At 40.5% G+C, this 20,832-nt stretch overlaps 1 protein-coding gene across 3 annotated transcripts in view; it reads left to right on the forward strand.

Annotated features, from left to right (window-relative positions):
- The window catches only part of GYG2 (glycogenin 2), a 213,211-nt gene that overhangs the window by 82,246 nt on the left and 110,133 nt on the right, over positions 1-20,832 (forward strand). For all 3 annotated transcript variants that reach the window (XM_053706438.1, XM_053706440.1, XM_053706439.1), the window contains exons 7-8: positions 8,042-8,255; positions 12,198-12,290. In XM_053706438.1, the coding sequence (XP_053562413.1) occupies positions 8,042-8,255; positions 12,198-12,290 (307 nt within the window). The remainder of the gene's footprint in view (positions 1-8,041; positions 8,256-12,197; positions 12,291-20,832) is intronic.

Raw genomic sequence — 20,832 nt, forward strand, 5'->3', positions numbered from 1 at the left:
AATTTGAATTTTTTTTTTTTTCTCATTTTCCTTTCCTCATTTCCTCTCCCCTCCCCCCCCCCTCTTCTTGCCTATGTGCTGCTCTTCTACGTTCTTTTCCCCCCTCTCTCCCTGCCCTGCTCTCGCTCTTATTATTAATAGTTACCCATTTTGCGTATTGGGTTAGAGAATAAGTAATACTCTGCTTAACCAGGATTTTGTTATATGTTATTATCAATTACATTTGTTTGAAATTTTTTTGACAAAAACCAAGCTATTGTAGGTACGTCGTTGCTGACTAAAATTGAACCGTGTACTCATGTTTGTAACATACGTCTTGCATGACGTGCCTAACTTATGTATTGTTGTTTATTTTCGTACAATAAAGCTTGTTTATAATAAAAAAAAAAAAACAAAAAAAAAAAAAACGCTATAACAGGGTCACAGTGTGGCTCCTTAATATCCTCTGAAGGGGGTTAATTAATCAATGTATTAATTATTTACTTGTTGCTTTGTGTTATTGTTTCCTGGGCTGATAGGCTGTGTGTTTTTGGCTTGAACAAACAGGTTTTACCATCGTTTTTGAAAGTGTTGCACAGCTCCTATTACTTGCTGTACTTGTAATAACAGGGAAAGTACTGTCTTGCACTTCATGTGACTGGGTGTGGTCTATGTTAATTTCCTCCATTCTGGCTGAGACTTGAACTTGAGGAGAGTGTTTCCTCTGTTAACTGTCTGGGTCTAGGAGGTGGTGAGTGCCCCAGCCATTGGGAGTCTAAAGGTGCAGTTTTTTATAATAAAATAATTTTTTATTTGTGTCCTTCTGTGGCTATAACCTGAGCTATGGAGGACATGTTAGAAGGTACTCCTTCTTTACTAAATCATACCTGTTTATATTGTGAGAAGGCCGTGGTTTTCCCGCCCACTCAATTATGTTCCACATGCCTTAACACCGTTATAAAGTCTAAGAAGGGAGACAAGCGTGCTAAGGCTCTTAGTCCCTCTGAGCCATCTACCTCTCAGAACTCGACATCCTGTGAGATTACTACCCTTGCTACATTATCCACTCCACATACAGTTTCCCGTAGCACATCTAATCCGCCACCTAGAGGGGGGCCTTCTTCCTGCGAACTTTGCCGCGCAGTTACAAACGGCGGTGTCTGCGGCCGTCAGTGCATTACCTCGCTCTAACAAATGCAAGAGAAAGGTTAAACATAGCTCTCCTGACCCGGAGTCATCTAAATATTTATCGGATTTAGCTATTATGTCCCAGTTATCCGAGGATGAGTTAACCTCTGTAGCTTCAGAGGGTGAACTTTCGGGGTCGGAGTCCTTAGTGTCTAAGCCTCCTGCTGCGGAGGAACCATCCTTTAGATTTAAAATTGAGCACTTGCGTTTTTTATTAAAGGAAGTTCTGTCTACGCTAGAGGTTTCAGAGCCTGAGCTGCCTGAATAACTTATGATACCTAAATTAGACAGAGTTTACGAAGACAGGAAAATTCCTTTGACTTTTCCTGTGCTGGTTAAGATGGCAAACATTATTAAGAATGAATGGGAAAGAATTGGTTCTTCCTTTTCCCCCTCGTCTACTTTTAAAAAGTTGATCCCGGGTCTCGGACTCTCAACTGGATTTGTGGGGCTCCATTCCTAAGGTGGATGGTGCTATCTCTACACTTGCTAAATGTACTACTATACTTCTTGAGGATAGTTCTTCGTTCAGCGAGCCGATGGATAAGAAAATGGAAACCTTTCTGAGAAAGATGTTTCAGCATACAGGATTTTTGTTTCAACTGGCCGCTGCAGTTTCCGCGCTTGCTGGAGCGGCTACCTACTGGTGCGACTCTTTGTCGGAAATCATTGAGGTGGAGTCTCCCCTCGAGGATATTCAAGACAGAATTAAAGCTCTGAGAATCGCTAATTCATTCAAAACATGCAAATTATTCGCCTAAATGCAAAGGCCTCTGGCTTTGCAGTCCTAGCCCGCCGGGCGCTCTGGTTGAAATCTTGGTCTGCGGATATGACTTCTAAGTTCAGACTCCTTTCTCTTCCCTTCAAGGGAAAGATCTTATTTAGTCCAGGCCTGGACTCCATTATTTCTATGGTTACCAGAGGCAAGAGTGCCTTCCTACCGCAAGATAAGAAGAACAAGTCTAAGGGATGACAGTCTTCTGATTTTCGTTCCTTTCGTTCTGACAAATCCCAACGACAACAATCCTCCTCCAAGCCCCAGCAACCCAAGAGTACTTGGAAGCCGGCTCAGTCCTGGTATAAATCCAAGCAGAATATGAAGCCTTCCGAAAACAAATCGGCATGAAGGGGCGACCCCCGACCCAGGATCGGATCGTGTAGGGGGCAGACTGTCTGGTTCAAGGACGTACCGAATCCGTGGGTTCTAGAGGTGGTATCTCAAGGATACAGGATAGGTTTATGACCACTATAGATCTGAAGGACGCTTACCTTTATGTTCCAATCCACAGGGAACACTTTCAGTTCCTGAGTTTTGCATTCCTGGACCAGCACTTCCAGTTCATTGCCCTTCTGTTTGGCCTAGCTACTGCTCCAAGAATCCCTGTGGATGAAGAAACCCACAGCTGACCCCATAGATCCTAAAAACTACCGCCCCATCTCTCTTCTCCCCTTTCCAGCCAAAGTAATCGAGAAGGCCATCAACGCACAACTTGTTGACCACATCGAGACCAACCACATCTTGGACCCCTCCCAATCCGGTTTCAGGAGCAATCACAGCACCGAGACCGCCCTCCTCGCTGCCACAGAAAACATCCACACCCTGCTCGACCAAGGAGAGACTGCTGCGCTCATTCTTCTAGACCTCTCAGCCGCATTCGACACTGTAGCCCACAGCACCCTCCAGACGCGCCTACACGATGCTGGCATCCAAAATAAGGCCCTGGAATGGATCACCTCCTTCCTCAGCGGCAGAACCCAGAAAGTCAGACTCCCACCCTTCTCCTCCAATCCCACAGCAATCAGCTGCGGCGTACCCCAAGGCTCTTCTCTTAGCCCCACCCTCTTCAACATCTAAATGGTCCCCCTCGCCGCCATCGTCCGACAGCACAACCTCAACATTGTCTCCTATGCCGACGATACCCAGTTAATCATCTCACTCACCCAAGACCCCGCTACCGCCAAGAAAAATGTCCACAAAGGACTTACAGCAATCGCCACCTGGATGAACAACAACCGTCTCAAACTCAACACTGACAAGACCGAAATCCTCCTCCTCAGACCGAGCAAATCTGCATGGGATGACTCCTGGTGGCCCACAGCCCTCGGACACCCTCTAACTCCAACACACCACGCACAAAATCTAGGCGTCATCCTCGACTCATCACTTTCCATGGACCGCCAAGTCAACGCCGTCTCTTCGACTTGTTTTCACATACTCCCACCTACTGCGAAAAATCTTCAAGTGGATCCCCACCGAAACTAGAAAATCTGTCACCCACGCCCTCGTCAGTAGTCGACTGGACTACGGCAATGCACTCTACGCCGGGTCCACCATCAAGCTCCAGAAGCGACTCCGATGCATCCAGAACACCTCGGCCAGACTCATCCTCGACATCCCTCGCCAAAACCAACCGAACACCTAAGTAACCTACACTGGCTCCCCGTCAACAAGAGAATCACCTTCAAGCTCCTAACCCATGCATTCAAGGCCCTCCACAACATCGGTCCTGAATACATCAACCACCATGTCAATTTCTACATCCCCTCCAGACAACTCCGCTCTGCCGACCAAGCACTCGCAGTCATCCCCCTTATCAAGAAAAAAACAGCTGGAGGAAAATCCTTCTCCTATATGGCAGCAAGGTCATGGAACTCCCTCCCGCTGCACCTCAGACAATCCACCTCCCTTACAAACTTCAGGAAGGACCTCAAGACCTGGCTCTTCGACTGAATCGTCTTCCCTTAGCCCCCCTCTCCCCCCCTCCCATAGCGCCTTGAGACCCTCACAGGTGATTAGTTTGCGCTTTACAAGTACTCAATAGATAGATACGAAGGTTCTGCGGGCTTTTCTAGCCATTGCCAGAACTTAGGGTATTGCAGTAGCCTCATCCTTTCATCTTGCGGAAGTATTCTCGGAGTCCTTTCTTTGTCTTCTTTGATAACATGGATGGAAGATAAACTTGGAAAAGAGTTCTCTTATCCCAAGTACCAGGGTGGAAGTCCTGGGTACTATAATAGACTCCATATCCATGAGAATATTTCTAACAGACCACAGACATTGCAAGCTAACTTTGGCATGTCTTGCCCTCTGGACCTCCTTGAGTCCCTCTGTGGCTCAGTGTATGGAGGTGATTGGTCTCATGGTGTCCTGCATGGACATCATTCCTTTTGCCAGGTTTCGTCTCAGACCTTTACAACTGTGCATGCTGAGGCAGTGGAACGGTGATCATTCAGATCTGTCTCAACAGATTGTATTAGACAGCGGGTCGAGAGAATCGCTGTCTTGGTGACTCTGTCCAGATCATCTATCCCGAGGGACATGCTTCTTAAGACCATCCTGGGAGATTGTGACTACGGACGCAAGCCTATGCGGATGGGGAGCTGTTTGGGGTGCCAGGAAGGTACAGGGGTTGTGGACTCAGGAGGAGTCCTCCCTCCCGATCAATATTTTGGAACTACGGGCAATTTTCAAGGCCTTGAAGGAATGGTCTCTCCATCCTGAGGTGTTTGCAGAGATATGCAGCAAGTGGGGGACACCGGAGATAGATCTCATGGCGTCCCGTCTCAATACCAAGCTACCCAGGTACGGGACGAGGTTGACGGATCACCAAGCAGATCTAATAGATGCACTAGCTGTGCCCTGGAGGTTAAAACTCATATCTTTTTCCTTCATTACCGCTTTTTCCTCGAGTGGTGGCCCGCATCAAGCAGGAGCGGGTATCAGTAATCCTGATTGCTCCATCGTGGCCGCGAAGGACGTAGTTCGCGGATCTAGTGGGGATGTCCTCATCTCCTCCGTGGAAGTTACCTTGTCGCAGAGACCTGCTGATACAAGGTCCATTTGTTCATCAAAATCTAGATTCTATGAGGCTGACTGTGTGGAGATTGAACGCTTAGTCTTAGCCAAGAGAGGTTTCTCTGAGAGTGTCATTGATACTCTTATTCAAGCTCGTAAACCAGTTACTCGGCATATCTACCACAAGATGTGGAGGACCTACTTATTCTGGTGTGAAGAGCGTGTTTTTTTCCTGGCACAGAGTTAAGGTTGCCAGGATCTTATCTTTTCTCCAGGATGGGCTGGAGAAGGGCCTTTCTGCTAGTTCCCTGAAAGGAAAGATTGTAGCCCTGTCGGTTTTATTGCACAAGAGACTGGCTGAGCTTCCAGACGTATTACAGGAAAATTACAATGTCTGCAGAGTCTGCAGATTAGTAATGGATTACAGCTGTTCTGCCCAAAAGTAGCTTAATGTGTAAAAAAATGGCTTTTTTTAAAGACCCTATATAGGTAAAATATAATGTTTTAATTAAACTATTTGATTAAAAAATACAAAAATCACAGTGGTAGTAAATAACACAACAAAAAAGTTTCACATTAAAAGGGCATAAATAGCACAAAGCACATACTCATATATACCAATATTAGAGTGTAGCATATGTTTGCAGAACAAAAGTCCATTTTTTGTAACAGAGAAGCAGTCTTAATGTTTAGCAGTCTTATTCAGCTGTTAAAAGTTTGTTGGTTAATTGTATGTGAAAGCCTTGTTAAGCAATTGCGTCTTTAGCCAGTATTAGCTGCATTAGTTTGAAGTTATATAACTTCAGACAATGGGCGAGAGAGAGGACAGGGAAATCCTTTAAAGCATATAAAAAATTCACAACAGCAAGGTGTACATTTATACTTACACCGGAGGCCGTGTGTTATTCTCCTGGGATCGTGTGTTTCCCCTCTGGGTCTCTGTAGTGTTAGCAGTTTGTGAAGTGCCGCTCCTGAACTGAGTTAAAATGAACTCCTGCGGCGTCTGTTTCCTGAAAGCTGCAGATGGATCAATGTCTCACAGATAGAGCTGATCAATGTCTCACAGATAGAGCTTCCAGACGTGCAGTCCTTTGTTAAGTCTCTAATTAGGATCAGACCTGTGTTTACATCTGGGGCTCCTCCTTGGAGCCTAAATCTTATTCTTCGGGTTTTGCAACAGGTTTTGTTTGAGCCTCTGCATTCCATTGACATTAAATTGTTATCTTGGAAGGTTCTCTTTTTATTGGCTATTGCCTCTGAGCGCAGAGTTTCTGAGATCTCTGCTTTGCAATGTGAGCCCCCTTATCTGATTTTTCATGCAGATAAGGCTGTTTTACGTACTAAATTAGGTTTTCTTCCTAAGGTTGTGTCAGATCGCAAGATCAATCAGGAGATTGTGGTTCCTTCCTTGTGTCCTAATCCTTCTTCATCGAAGGAACGGTTACTTCTCAATTTGGATGTGGTTCGCGCCTTGAAGTTCTATCTTTAGGCTACTAAGGAGTTTAGACAATCTTCTTTTTTGTTGTCTATTTGGGGAAGCGTAAGGGGCAGAAGGCTACTTCGACTTCCCTATCTTTTTGGTTAATAAGTGTCATCTGCTTAGCTTACGAGACAGTGGGACATCGTCCTCCTGAGAGGATAACGGCTCATTCCACTAGAGCAGTGGCTTCCTCTTGGTTCTTTAAGAATGAGGCCTCTATGGATCAGATTTGTAAGGCTGGTCCTCCTTACACACTTTTTCAAAATTTTACAAGTTTGATGTTTTTGCTTCGGGTGAAGCAGCTTTTGGGAGAAAAGTTTTGCAGGCTGTGGTGCCCTCAGAATAGGGTCCGCCTCTTCCTTTTTGTTCCCTCCCATTATTCATTCAGTGTCCTCTGGAGCTTGGGTATAGTTTTTCCAACAGTAAGGAATGAAGCTGTGGACTCTCCCTATTTTAGGAAGGAAAACATAATTTATACTTACCAGATAAATTCCTTTCTTTCTGGACAGGGAGAGTCCATGGCCGCCGCCCTTTTTTTCTTGTCTATGGGCGGTCCCCTATTATTTATTTTATTCTTCTGGCACCATTTGTACCTTAATGTTTCTCCTACTTTTCCTTGTTCCCTCGGCAGAATGACTGGGGTAATGAGGGACTGGGAGGGATATTTAAGCCTTTGGCTGGGGTGTCTTTGCCGCCTCCTGGTGGTCAGGTGTTGTATTTCCCAACAGTAAGGAATGAAGCTGTGGACTCTCCCTATCCGGAAGGAAAGGAATTTATCTGATAAGCATAAATTATGTTTTTCTTTGTAATATTTTCAAACATAGCACACAAAATAGCCAGCACTCACTTAGATGCACACAAGTAGGATACAAGCAAAAAATGAAGTTAGTTACAGCATTTGGCCAAATTGTGCTGCATCCATCACATTCATTCAGACATATGCAAAACACAGAGGTGGTCATTACCTATATACATATATATTGAACATATTTAATAGTGCTTTATTTTATGTATGCAAGGTTCACAGCTGTCCTCCACCAAAATTCTGGATAATCTCGTAGAGTTGTGATCAGATCTAAATCAGACCCCATAGTCCTCTAGCTCCTTTCAGCCATATGCTCACAGGGGACCTAAGAACAGACCCCTTTGCCTTTATTGCACCTCAGATCAGAGCAGTTGCTTTGCAGCCCTTGTCAGCCATATACACTGCATATCAAATCAGATCCCATTTCTGGATAGGCAGTTAAAATACTGTGCTGTCTAGTGAAATATTGGCTCCAAAACCAATCAACCCAATATGCATGATGCTACTTTGTTTTCATATACCTGACAGAGAACCAGGTTTTCTGACCTAAGTCACTGGGACTGTAATGCTGGCCTCCTGGTCAAATGTCAGTTTCACATTAGCTAACATTATTATCCAGTTGTTTTTTTTATCTGGTCTCTTTACTTTTCCATCTCATACCCCACCATGACTTCTCCCCATTTACAAAACATTGCAAATGTTTATACTGATACTGTTTGTGCAATTTTTCTATAATTCAAAGCTGTTTATTCTCTTAAAGTTTGTTGAATAAATGTTTCATTATCTTCTCCAGATTTGGCTCAGAGGCAAAAGTTATTCATTTTATTGGTACACCAAAGCCCTGGAACTGCAAGTACAATCCTCAGACTCAGTGGATTGTAGACAATGAATCTTTAAGTGGACACCATAATCTTTCTTTCCTAGTTCTTTGGTGGCAAATCTTTATTTCAGACATCCTGCCATTACTGGCACAACAGGAAGAGCTTGATAAAGAAAATAGTCAGCAGGTAAATTAATGTATGTTTCAAGCTATAAACTCATTTAAAATAATTTGAAAATCCATTGATAACCCTTTTTTAAATCTATTTTCAAATTAATTTATGGCATGGGGACATTTTTACACTGATGTTTCAATGAGGTATATTTAGGAAGATATGGGTTGGCAAGTTCCCAGACAGGAAACCTGTCTACCCGCAATTGTTGCTGGCCATTCAACATTAGCACGCTGTTTTGTGGTGCAGCCCCTCCCTCTTCCCCACTAGTTTGACCTCTGGTTCTTAAATTAAAGGGACAGTAAAGTCAAAATTAAACTTTCATGTTTCAGATAGAGTATGCAATTTTAAACAACTTCCTAATTTAATTATGTTATTAAATTTGCATTTGCTTTGTTCTTTTGTATCTTTAATTAAATAATAAAACTAGGTAGGCTCATAAGAACTCAGGAGTGTGCATATTTTTTTAGCACTCTATGTCTATGGCAGCAGTATTTTGCAACATTATTTGTAGCTTTGTTATACAATGTTGCAAAATACTGCTGCCATAGAGTACTAAAGACATGTGCACACTCCTGAGCTCTTATGAGAAAACGAAGCAAAACAGACGTAAATTGGAAAGTTGTTTAAAATTACATGCTCTATATGAATCATGAAAGTGTCATTTTGACTTTACTGTCCCTTTAAGGACTCAAAAGTTACAAATGCAGCTTTATAAATGAGCACAAACGTATCAGAAAAATAACACTTTTTTAGCAGTTTGCTAAATTATTTTAAAACACATTTTGGCCTGTTGCAAGTTGCATTTTTTCACTGTTTGCACATATATAGTGATGTTCTTCCATTTGATATAGGGGTCTGATTGACTCCAAAACGTTATGGGCATGTTTTAAACTTTTGGAATAAATGTTATGTGTTAGTATAATTTCCAGCGAGTGCAGTGCTACTTTTGGACTTTTATATTGTTTGTTTTCATCTGCCCCCTGGTGGTTGAGATTATGGTATCGTGAGTGCAAATCTTTAAGGATGATAGATAGATATGGGTTTGAAATTTGTACTTAACTGTGCAATCTTTGCATATTTGCACAACACTTGTAGCCTATCCCAAAGGAAAACAGCGCTACAAAGGAATTAAACACATAGGTGGAGACCCACAAGCATTGCATATCCCAAATGGTAAGCGACTGATGACTTCATGCAACTACCCTGTCCTGCTCTTAAGCTGCAATGAATTTGAATATGTAATTTTAGCTTTAGTATAGCCCTTTAACATAAAGCTTGGTGTGAAATATTAGTTGATGCAAAAGGAGGAAAAGGAACTATACCCTTCTAGAAACTTTTTTGCTGTCCTTTTCGTAATAATTAGGTTCGCTGTTTCCAGTGCTTGCATTAGAGCTGAGTCCTTGTTTTCAGTCAATGCTGAGTACTTATTGCTAATGAATGATCTAATAATTGAAGAAAATAACATGTTTATTTGTAGAGGAAATATCATGTGGCCTAATTTGAATTAATCAAGCTGTGTTTCATTTACAAGTCGCTGCTACTAATTTTTTTTACAGTATGAATGATGTGATCAAAGGAAGTACTCAAGTTAAATATTAACATTCCCATAGTGTATCAGTGGCTGCTGCTAATTAAACTGAAGAGGATTTTTCCTTTGAACCCATAGCTGAAAGTACTTTTAAAAGATACACAGAGATAGGACTTTGTGTAGGGGGAGAGATACACTTTGATACTTGCAGATCAGCAGATTCACCATTTTAACCCTTTACTGTGGAGCCATCACTTCTATACTTAAACTACTTTTTTTCACTTTGTAGTTTAAAGGGACATTAAACTGCTGGGTGCAAATACAGTAGCAGGGTTACTACTCACCATGCTTGTGTTTTTTCTCTTGGCCATGCAGCTCTCTTCAAAGCTATTCTCTTATTTTAACCCATTACAAGTGCTGGTTAGTAAAGCTCTGCATCTTCATACTGGGCGCCGCCATTTTGGAATTTAAGATTTTTTGTCCCCTGTAAAATAAGTGAAGCACATTTACAGATCAGTGATATTGTTGACAGGCCATATCATGCACTGTAGTTTAGTGTGTTCAATATAGAGTGGGATTGTAAAGTTTTGCAGCATCTGCTGGTTGTTATATTATTCCTGAGACTTTTTATTTTTGTTATGTAACTTTTAAACTGGGTAAAAATGTAAACATGTAACCTTTCTGCATTTATTGTGTGAGATAATATAAAGTGCAAGGTACAGCACTGATTTGTGAAAGTGCACTGCTTCTAAAGGATGCGTACCAAGATGGCAGCGCCCAGTATAAAGATGCAGCGCTTTGCTAGCTGGCTTCTGTAATGGTACCTGCAGCTTTAAAGATAGCTGCAGGTACATGAGAAAAAACAATAGCATAGTGAGTAGTAGTAATGTAGTCGTACTCATCAGTCTTATGCCCCTTTAACATTGTTTTCTAGTGAGTCTGATGATCCTTTGAACTTAGAGAAGGCAACATTCTCCCCTGTTTATTCTTTTTTCTAAGTAAGTCACATTAATAAACCAATCAAGAAAAATAAAGTGAGAGGTATGAACATGGTTGGGGGGCAGCTATTATGCAAGTGGCTTGTGACTACTCACTGATTAGCTGATTGCCAGGGGGCATCCTTCTATTATCATATAGGGACCCAGTGAACTCACGCAAAATAAAAGGGCCTGTCAATCACCCCCATCGAGTGTGTTCAATAAGGGTTCAATAGAGAGTAAGAAGCAGCAGTCTAATGACATTGAGTGAAACAGCTCACATGTGCGAACCGGCCCCACAAGGGCTCAAAGTCAGCTTACACTGCTTAGCACATGGAGCCTATATAGTTCTGTTATTTAGCGCAATACATAATATGTTGCAATGCAAAGAAATTAAAACTGCAACACTTTGGAAACACTTTCTGCAAATGCACATTTCTGTTTTGTTATATTAAAGGTTGTGTAAATAAAGGTGAACAGTCCAGCACAGCAGCCCACTGCAGGCCAACTAGGTCTCCACCACCAAGACCAGACAATATCCAAAAATCCAAAAGAGGAAGGCAGCAATAGTGGGATAAAAATGTTTATTCAGCACACAGAGCGCAACGTTTCAGGAGTTAACCTCCCTTAATCATGCATGATTAAGGGAGGTTAACTCCCGAAACATTGCGCTCTGTGTGCTGAATAAACATTTTTATCCCACTATTGCTGCCTTCCTCTTTTGGATTTTTGTTATATTAAAGGGACAGTAAGGTCAAAATTCAACTTTCATGTTTCTGATAGAGCATGTAATTTTAAACAACTATTTATTTCTATTGTCTAATTTGCTTCATTCTTTATATTTGTTGTTGTAAAGCATACCTAGATATGCTTAGGATTAGCAATGCGCTACTGGGAGTTAGCTTCATATGTGCCTCTTGTCATTGGCTCACCAGATATATTAAGGTAGCTCCCAGTAATGCTTTGCTGCTCATCAACAAAGGATACCAAGAGAATTAAGCAAATTTGATAATAGACTTAAATTGGAAAGTTGTTTAAATTTGCATACTCTAGCTGAATCATGAAAGAAAAAACTGGGGGTTTAAGTCCATTTAAACTCATCTTTTATTTAACTAAAAGTTTCTGTTTGTAGAATGTTAAGCACTTACGAGACTTAGTAACAACTTTTTTTAAAAAAAATGTATGTGCTTAAAAACTGTATTATAATTCTGTACATGTAATCAGTTGGCACATTAGCAGTAGTTATTGTTTGCTAATGTAGAAATTTACTGATTAAAATAAGAATTGGGTTTTAAATGATCTGTGTTTTAGTTAGTACAGTTGTCTGTCTTTGACTACATTTAATGCATATTAATTATACAAATAATGTAATAGAAATGCCTGAAGTAAACGTTCTAATGTGTTTTGCATATTTAAGAATCATTCACTTTGGAATATGTTTTTCTGCAGCATCAAATTGGAAGGATTGAGATTATTTTGAAGAATGAAATCCCATCCTCTGTCTACCCTGAGGAGACACCTTCAGAAAATACTGACAGCATAGTAAGTCCATCAAACAAAATATAATGTTTGTTCATTGCTTGGATGTGCAACATATTTGTTCTATGGGTCAAAATAGGAAGTATTATTAAACATATATTTCTTTCATGTAATTAGCAAGAGTCCATGAGCTAGTGACGTATGGGATATACATTCCTACCAGGAGGGGCAAAGTTTCCCAAACCTCAAAATGCCTATAAATACACCCCTCACCACACCCACAATTCAGTTTTACAAACTTTGCCTCCGATGGAGGTGGTGAAGTAAGTTTGTGCTAGATTCTACGTTGATATGCGCTCCGCAGCAAGTTGGAGCCCGGTTTTCCTCTCAGCGTGCAGTGAATGTCAGAGGGATGTGAGGAGAGTATTGCCTATTTGAATGCAGTGATCTCCTTCTAAGGGGTCTATTTCATAGGTTCTCTGTTATCGGTCGTAGAGATTCATCTCTTACCTCCCTTTTCAGATCGACGATATACTCTTATATATACCATTACCTCTGCTGATTCTCGTTTCAGTACTGGTTTGGCTATCTGCTATATGTAGATGAGTGTCCTGGGGTAAGTAAGTCTTATTTTCTGTGACACTCCAAGCTATGGTTGGGCACTTTGTTTATAAAGTTCTAAATATATGTATTCAAACATTTATTTGCCTTGACTCAGAATGTTCAACTTTCCTTATTTTCAGACAGTCAGTTTCATATTTGGGATAATGCATTTTGATTTGACCATTTTTTCTTACCTTAAAATTTGACTTTTTCCCTGTGGGCTGTTAGGCTCGCGGGGGCTGAAAATGCTTCATTTTATTGCGTCATTCTTGGCGCGGACTTTTTTGGCGCAAAAATTCTATTTCCGTTTCCGGCGTCATACGTGTCGCCGGAAGTTGCGTCATTCTTTGACGTTATTTCGCGCCAAAGATGTCGGCGTTCCGGATGTGGCGTCATTTTTGGCGCCAAAAAGCATTTAGGCGCCAAATAATGTGGGCGTCTTATTTGGCGCGAAAAAATATGGGCGTCACTTTTGTCTCCACATTATTTAAGTCTCATTTTTTATTGCTTCTGGTTGCTAGAAGCTTGTTCTTTGGCATTCTTTCCCATTCCTGAAACTGTCATTTAAGGAATTTGATCAATTTTGCTTTATATGTTGTTTTTTCTCTTACATATTGCAAGATGTCTCACGTTGCATCTGAGCCAGAAGATACTACAGGAAAATCTCTGTCAAGTGCTGAATCTACCAAAGCTAAGTGTATCTGCTGTAAACTTTTGGTAGCTATTTCTCCAGCTGTTGTTTGTATTGATTGTCATGACAAACTTGTTAAAGCAGATAATATTTCCTTTAGTAAAGTACCATTGCCTGTTGCAGTTCCCTCAACATCTAAGGTGCAGAATGTTCCTGATAATATAAGAGATTTTGTTTCTGAATCCATAAAGAAGGCTATGTCTGTTATTTCTCCTTCTAGTAAACGTAAAAAATCTTTTAAAACTTCTCTCCCTACAGATGAATTTTTAAATGAACATCATCATTCTGATTCTGATGACTCCTCTGGTTCAGAGGATTCTGTCTCTGAGGTTGATGCTGATAAATCTTCATATTTATTTAAAATGGAATTTATTCGTTCTTTACTTAAAGAAGTTCTAATTGCTTTAGAAATAGAGGATTCTGGTCCTCTTGATACTAATTCTAAACGTTTAGATAAGGTATTTAAAGCTCCTGTGGTTATTCCAGAAGTTTTTCCTGTTCCTAATGCTATTTCTGCAGTAATTTCCAAAGAATGGGATAATTTGGGTAATTCATTTACTCCTTCTAAACGTTTTAAGCAATTATATCCTGTGCCGTCTGACAGATTAGAATTTTGGGACAAGATCCCTAAAGTTGATGGGGCTATTTCTACCCTTGCTAAACGTACTACTATTCCTACGTCAGATGGTACTTCGTTTAAGGATCCTCTAGATAGGAAAATTGAGTCCTTTCTAAGAAAAGCTTATCTGTGTTCAGGTAATCTTCTTAGACCTGCTATATCTTTGGCTGATGTTGCTGCAGCTTCAACTTTTTGGTTGGAAACTTTAGCGCAACAAGTAACACATCGTGATTCTCATGATATTATTATTCTTCTTCAGCATGCTAATAATTTTATCTGTGATGCCATTTTTGATATTATCAGAGTTGATGTCAGGTTTATGTCTCTAGCTATTTTAGCTAGAAGAGCTTTATGGCTTAAAACTTGGAATGCTGATATGGCTTCTAAATCAACTTTACTTTCCATTTCTTTCCAGGGTAACAAATTATTTGGTTCTCAGTTGGATTCCATTATTTCAACTGTTACTGGTGGGAAAGGAACTTTTTTACCACAGGATAAAAAATCTAAAGGTAAAAACAGGGCTAATAATCGTTTTCGTTCCTTTCGTTTCAACAAAGAACAAAAGCCTGATCCTTCATCCTCAGGAGCAGTTTCAGTTTGGAGACCATCTCCAGTCTGGAATAAATCCAAGCCAGCTAGAAAGGCAAAGCCTGCTTCTAAGTCCACATGAAGGTGCGGCCCTCATTCCAGCTCAGCTGGTAGGGGGCAGGTTACGTTTTTTCAAGGAAATTTGGATCAATTCTGTTCACAATCTTTGGATTCAGAGCATTGTTTCAGAAGGGTACAGAATTGGTTTCAAGTTGAGACCTCCTGCAAAGAGATTTTTTCTTTCCCGTGTCCCAGTAAATCCAGTAAAAGCTCAAGCATTTCTGAAATGTGTTTCAGATCTAGAGTTGACTGGAGTAATTATGCCAGTTCCAGTTCCGGAACAGGGGATGGGGTTTTATTCAAATCTCTTCATTGTACCAAAGAAGGAGAATTCTTTCAGACCAGTTCTGGATCTAAAAATATTGAATCGTTATGTAAGGATACCAACGTTCAAGATGGTAACTGTAAGGACTATCTTACCTTTTGTTCAGCAAGGGAATTATATGTCCACGATAGATTTACAGGATGCATATCTGCATATTCCGATTCATCCAGATCATTATCAGTTCCTGAGATTCTCGTTTCTGGACAAGCATTACCAATTTGTGGCTCTGCCGTTTGGCCTAGCTACAGCTCCAAGAATTTTTACAAAGGTTCTCGGTGCCCTGCTGTCTGTAATCAGAGAACAGGGTATTGTGGTATTTCCTTATTTGGACGATATCTTGGTACTTGCTCAGTCTTTACATTTAGCAGAATCTCATACGAATCGACTTGTGTTGTTTCTTCAAGATCATGGTTGGAGGATCAATTTACCAAAAAGTTCTTTGATTCCTCAGACAAGGGTAACCTTTCTGGGTTTCCAGATGGATTCAGTGTCCATGACTCTGTCTTTAACAGACAAGAGACGTCTAAAGTTGATTACAGCTTGTCGAAACCTTCAGTCACAATCATTCCCTTCGGTAGCCTTATGCATGGAAATTCTAGGTCTTATGACTGCTGCATCGGACGCGATCCCCTTTGCTCGTTTTCACATGCGACCTCTTCAGCTCTGTATGCTGAAGCAATGGTGCAAGGATTACACGAAGATATCTCAATTAATATCTTTAAAACCGATTGTTCGACACTCTCTAACATGGTGGACAGATCACCATCGTTTAATTCAGGGGGCTTCTTTTGTGCTTCCGACCTGGACTGTAATTTCAACAGATGCAAGTCTCACAGGTTGGGGAGCTGTGTGGGGATCTCTGACGGCACAAGGAGTTTGGGAATCTCAGGAGGTGAGATTACCGATCAATATTTTGGAACTCCGTGCAATTTTCAGAGCTCTTCAGTTTTGGCCTCTTCTGAAGAGAGAATCGTTCATTTGTTTTCAGACAGACAATGTCACAACTGTGGCATACATCAATCATCAAGGAGGGACTCACAGTCCTCTGGCTATGAAAGAAGTATCTCGAATTTTGGTTTGGGCGGAATCCAGCTCCTGTCTAATCTCTGCGGTTCATATCCCAGGTGTAGACAATTGGGAAGCGGATTATCTCAGTCGCCAAACGTTGCATCCGGGCGAATGGTCTCTTCACCCAGAGGTATTTCTTCAGATTGTTCAAATGTGGGAACTTCCAGAAATAGATCTGATGGCGTCCCATCTAAACAAGAAACTTCCCAGGTATCTGTCCAGATCCCGGGATCCTCAGGCGGAGGCAGTGGATGCATTATCACTTCCTTGGAAGTATCATCCTGCCTATATCTTTCCGCCTCTAGTTCTTCTTCCAAGAGTAATCTCCAAGATTCTGAAGGAATGCTCGTTTGTTCTGCTGGTAGCTCCGGCATGGCCTCACAGGTTTTGGTATGCGGATCTTGTCCGGATGGCCTCTTGCCAACCGTGGACTCTTCCGTTAAGACCAGACCTTCTGTCACAAGGCCCTTTTTTCCATCAGGATCTGAAATCCTTAAATTTAAAGGTATGGAGATTGAACGCTTGATTCTTGGTCAAAGAGGTTTCTCTGACTCCGTGATTAATACTATGTTACAGGCTCGTAAATCTGTATCTCGAGAGATATATTATAGAGTCTGGAAGACTTATATTTCTTGGTGTCTTTCTCATCATTTTTCTTGGCATTCTTTTAGAATACCGAGAATTTTACAGTTTCTTCAGGATGGTTTAGATAAGGGTTTGTCCGCAAGTTCTTTGAAAGGACAAATCTCTGCTCTTTCTGTTCTTTTTCACAGAAAGATTGCTATTCTTCCTGATATTCATTGTTTTGTACAAGCTTTGGTTCGTATAAAACCTGTCATTAAGTCAATTTCTCCTCCTTGGAGTTTGAATTTGGTTCTGGGAGCTCTTCAAGCTCCTCCGTTTGAACCTATGCATTCATTGGACATTAAATTACTTTCTTGGAAAGTTTTGTTCCTTTTGGCCATCTCTTCTGCTAGAAGAGTTTCTGAATTATCTGCTCTTTCTTGTGAGTCTCCTTTTCTGATTTTTCATCAGGATAAGGCGGTGTTGCGAACTTCTTTTGAATTTTTACCTAAAGTTGTGAATTCCAACAACATTAGTAGAGAAATTGTGGTTCCTTCATTATGTCCTAATCCTAAGAATTCTAAGGAGAAATCGTTGCATTCTTTGGATGTTGTTAGAGCTTTGAAATATTATGTTGAAGCTACGAAATCTTTCCGTAAGACTTCTAGTCTATTTGTTATCTTTTCCGGTTCTAGGAAAGGCCAGAAAGCTTCTGCCATTTCTTTGGCATCTTGGTTGACATCTTTAATTCATCTTGCCTATGTTGAGTCGGGTAAAATTCCGCCTCAGAGAATTACAGCTCATTCTACTAGGTCAGTATCTACTTCCTGGGCGTTTAGGAATGAAGCTTCGGTTGACCAGATCTGCAAAGCAGCAACTTGGTCCTCTTTGCATACTTTTACTAAATTCTACCATTTTGATGTATTTTCTTCTTCTGAAGCAGTTTTTGGTAGAAAAGTACTTCAGGCAGCGGTTTCAGTTTGAATCTTCTGCTTATGTTTTTCGTTAAACTTTATTTTGGGTGTGGATTATTTTCAGCAGGAATTGGCTGTCTTTATTTTATCCCTCCCTCTCTAGTGACTCTTGTGTGGAAAGATCCACATCTTGGGTAGTCATTATCCCATACGTCACTAGCTCATGGACTCTTGCTAATTACATGAAAGAAAACATAATTTATGTAAGAACTTACCTGATAAATTCATTTCTTTCATATTAGCAAGAGTCCATGAGGCCCGCCCTTTTTTTGTGGTGGTTATGATTTTGTATAAAGCACAATTATTCCAATTCCTTATTTTATATGCTTTCGCACTTTTTTATCACCCCACTTCTTGGCTATTCGTTAAACTGAATTGTGGGTGTGGTGAGGGGTGTATTTATAGGCATTTTGAGGTTTGGGAAACTTTGCCCCTCCTGGTAGGAATGTATATCCCATACGTCACTAGCTCATGGACTCTTGCTAATATGAAAGAAATGAATTTATCAGGTAAGTTCTTACATAAATTATGTTTTAAACCAAAATAAAGTATTGGTGTTGTGCCTGGGGATATAGATTGTAGGGTAAAGGAGTGAAAGGAAAACTACATAAGCAATATAAGACTAACACAATGTATTGGTGTATATATAGCTTATAAAGGAATACCATTCTAATATATACAATTCAGTAATAACAATGCAGTGAGGTACTTAGCTTTCTGTGTGAGTCAACATACACATAATAGATAAGACAAGTGTGACACTGAATTACAGCAAGCAACAACCATTATGGTTGTTCCTTCATCTTGGCAGATAGTGTACCTAAGGTTAAAGGGATATGAAACCCAATTTTTTTCTTTCACGATTCAGATAGAGCATGCAATTTTTAACAACTTTCTAATTTACACCTATTATCATTTTTTCTTCGTTCTCTTAGTATCTTTATTTGAAAAAAGCAGTAATGTAAGCTTAGGAGCAAGCCCATTTTTGGTTCAGCACCCTGAGTAGTGCTTGCTGATTGGTGGCTACATTTATCAAAAATTGATAATAGGAGTAAATTAGAAAGTTGCTTAAAATTGCATGAGTTATCTGAATCCTGAAAGAAAACATTTGGGTTTCATATTCCTTTAAACAAGGATCACTCACCTGAGGAAACAGTATAACACTGAGAAACGGGTTCTGATTTTAATTTGTGAACTTACTTTTTAAACCTACAATATATGTGCTTTATAAGTACTCTCTGGTCTGTGATTATTAAGGTTTTGAGTTGCTAATATTCCCTCACTTTTGAGTCTTTCATTCCTTTGGAGGATCTGAGAGTTTGGGATGCACCTCTGCGATACCTTGTTAATAGTACAAAGGAGTTGTATACTTATGCACTTTTTAGCTGCGGTTTAGTGGAGTCCTGCCTTTCGAGGCACACAAAGGTACATCCCAGTTCAACCGTGGAGCAAGCTTACTGGACGGCTTCATAAGGTCCAGACTGCCATTGCGGCACTTCTTTAGTGCTTCACACCTTGTGAGTAGATTTGATTACCCACACATATTCTGTGATTTGAAGTACTATACCATTTGGGGGCGCCCCTTTTTTTTTATCCTTTTAGATTATCCCAGTGTTTTGCTAAGAAATCTTGGTTTTATTTATTTATTAATAGGGAGGTATTTCCATACTCTCTCCAATCATATTAAAAAAAAGCAGACTTTTTTATTAAAGTAAAAACCTTATTAATGCAGTTTGAATTACATAAAACACAATTCTCTTATATGTAACTTTAAAACATGAACTAACTTCTTCAAGCACAGAGAGATAGAAAAACAAAAACAGATAAGCAGGTGGTAGTAGAACTAGCAGGGTCAGATAGCTGAGTATGTCTGTAAATACATATATACACATATAAATACATCTGTACACACACACACACACACACACATATATATATATATATATATATATATATATATATATATTTATTTAGATATTTATATGTATGTATCACAATATTGAAGCCCTTTGCATGTCTTTTTTTCTAAGACCTGAGACCTTATATCTTTGAGCCCTTATAACTTTTTGGTGCAATAATGAGTGCTATTATGAGTGTAACTGTACTTTTTAATGTATTTTCGCTCTTAATGGGAGGAGAGTCCACTGCTTTATTCATCACTTGTGTGAATTAAGAACTTGGCCACCAGGAGGAGGCAAAGCCATCCCAGCCAAAGGCTTAAATACCTCCCCCACTCCCCTCATCCCCCAGTCATTCTTTGCCTTTCAGAAGATTCAGAGTAGTCTCTTATGGAGGGTAGTACTCTCGCAATGGGACTGGAGTTTTAAGGAGTCCTGTCAGCCTCTCAGTAAGAACATGGGTAAAAGTTAGAGTCAGGAGATGCAGGGGGGGATTCTTCTGCAAAACCATCCCAAGCAGTCAGCGTTGAAGAGTTTTGCTGCCTGCTTTTCTTCTCTCATGTCCATATCAGGAGCGACGCTACTAACCTGTCACACATGAAGGGCCGTGTTCCTGTTCCACGGCATTGATTCTGGTAAGATCGTTTCATTATATATATATATATATATATATATCCATTCCAGCTCTCCTTATTAGTAGAAGAAATGCTGCACTCACCGGTCTTGTTGTGAAAAGTTTCTTTATTGCAAACAAATGACAATATTGATCACACGAATACCCCAGACGTTTCGGTGCGCCTCTGGCACCTTTCTCAATGGGCTTGCTTTCCAATCCTCAGGCAAAACAATCTAACTACCCGCCACCCTTATCCCTCTATTTAAACCCCCTGAACGTGCTCTATACTTCCGGTATCGCCGTGCCGGAGCGGGTGCGTTACGTCACTACCGCCAACGAAGTAACGCTGGAGGGCAGCCGCATGGCTAATTAGCATATCCCCTCCTCCTCTTGTGATAGACAGGCGTAACGTCGAAACAGCGTACAGAGGTATTAACATAACCTTGCAACCGGCCGGTGATCGGAATAAAAATAGTGCTAACCCATAAAGTGAAATAAATTAAAAAACGGCTAGACCAGCACTAACTTAACTGTATTACTGGGGGAATATATGCACGAATTTTAGATAATAGATTCATCCTAATACATTCTTAGTTTAA

This window comes from Bombina bombina, chromosome 3 (genome assembly GCF_027579735.1).
Source record: "Bombina bombina isolate aBomBom1 chromosome 3, aBomBom1.pri, whole genome shotgun sequence".
In the NCBI taxonomy this organism is placed as follows: Eukaryota; Metazoa; Chordata; class Amphibia; order Anura; family Bombinatoridae; genus Bombina; species Bombina bombina.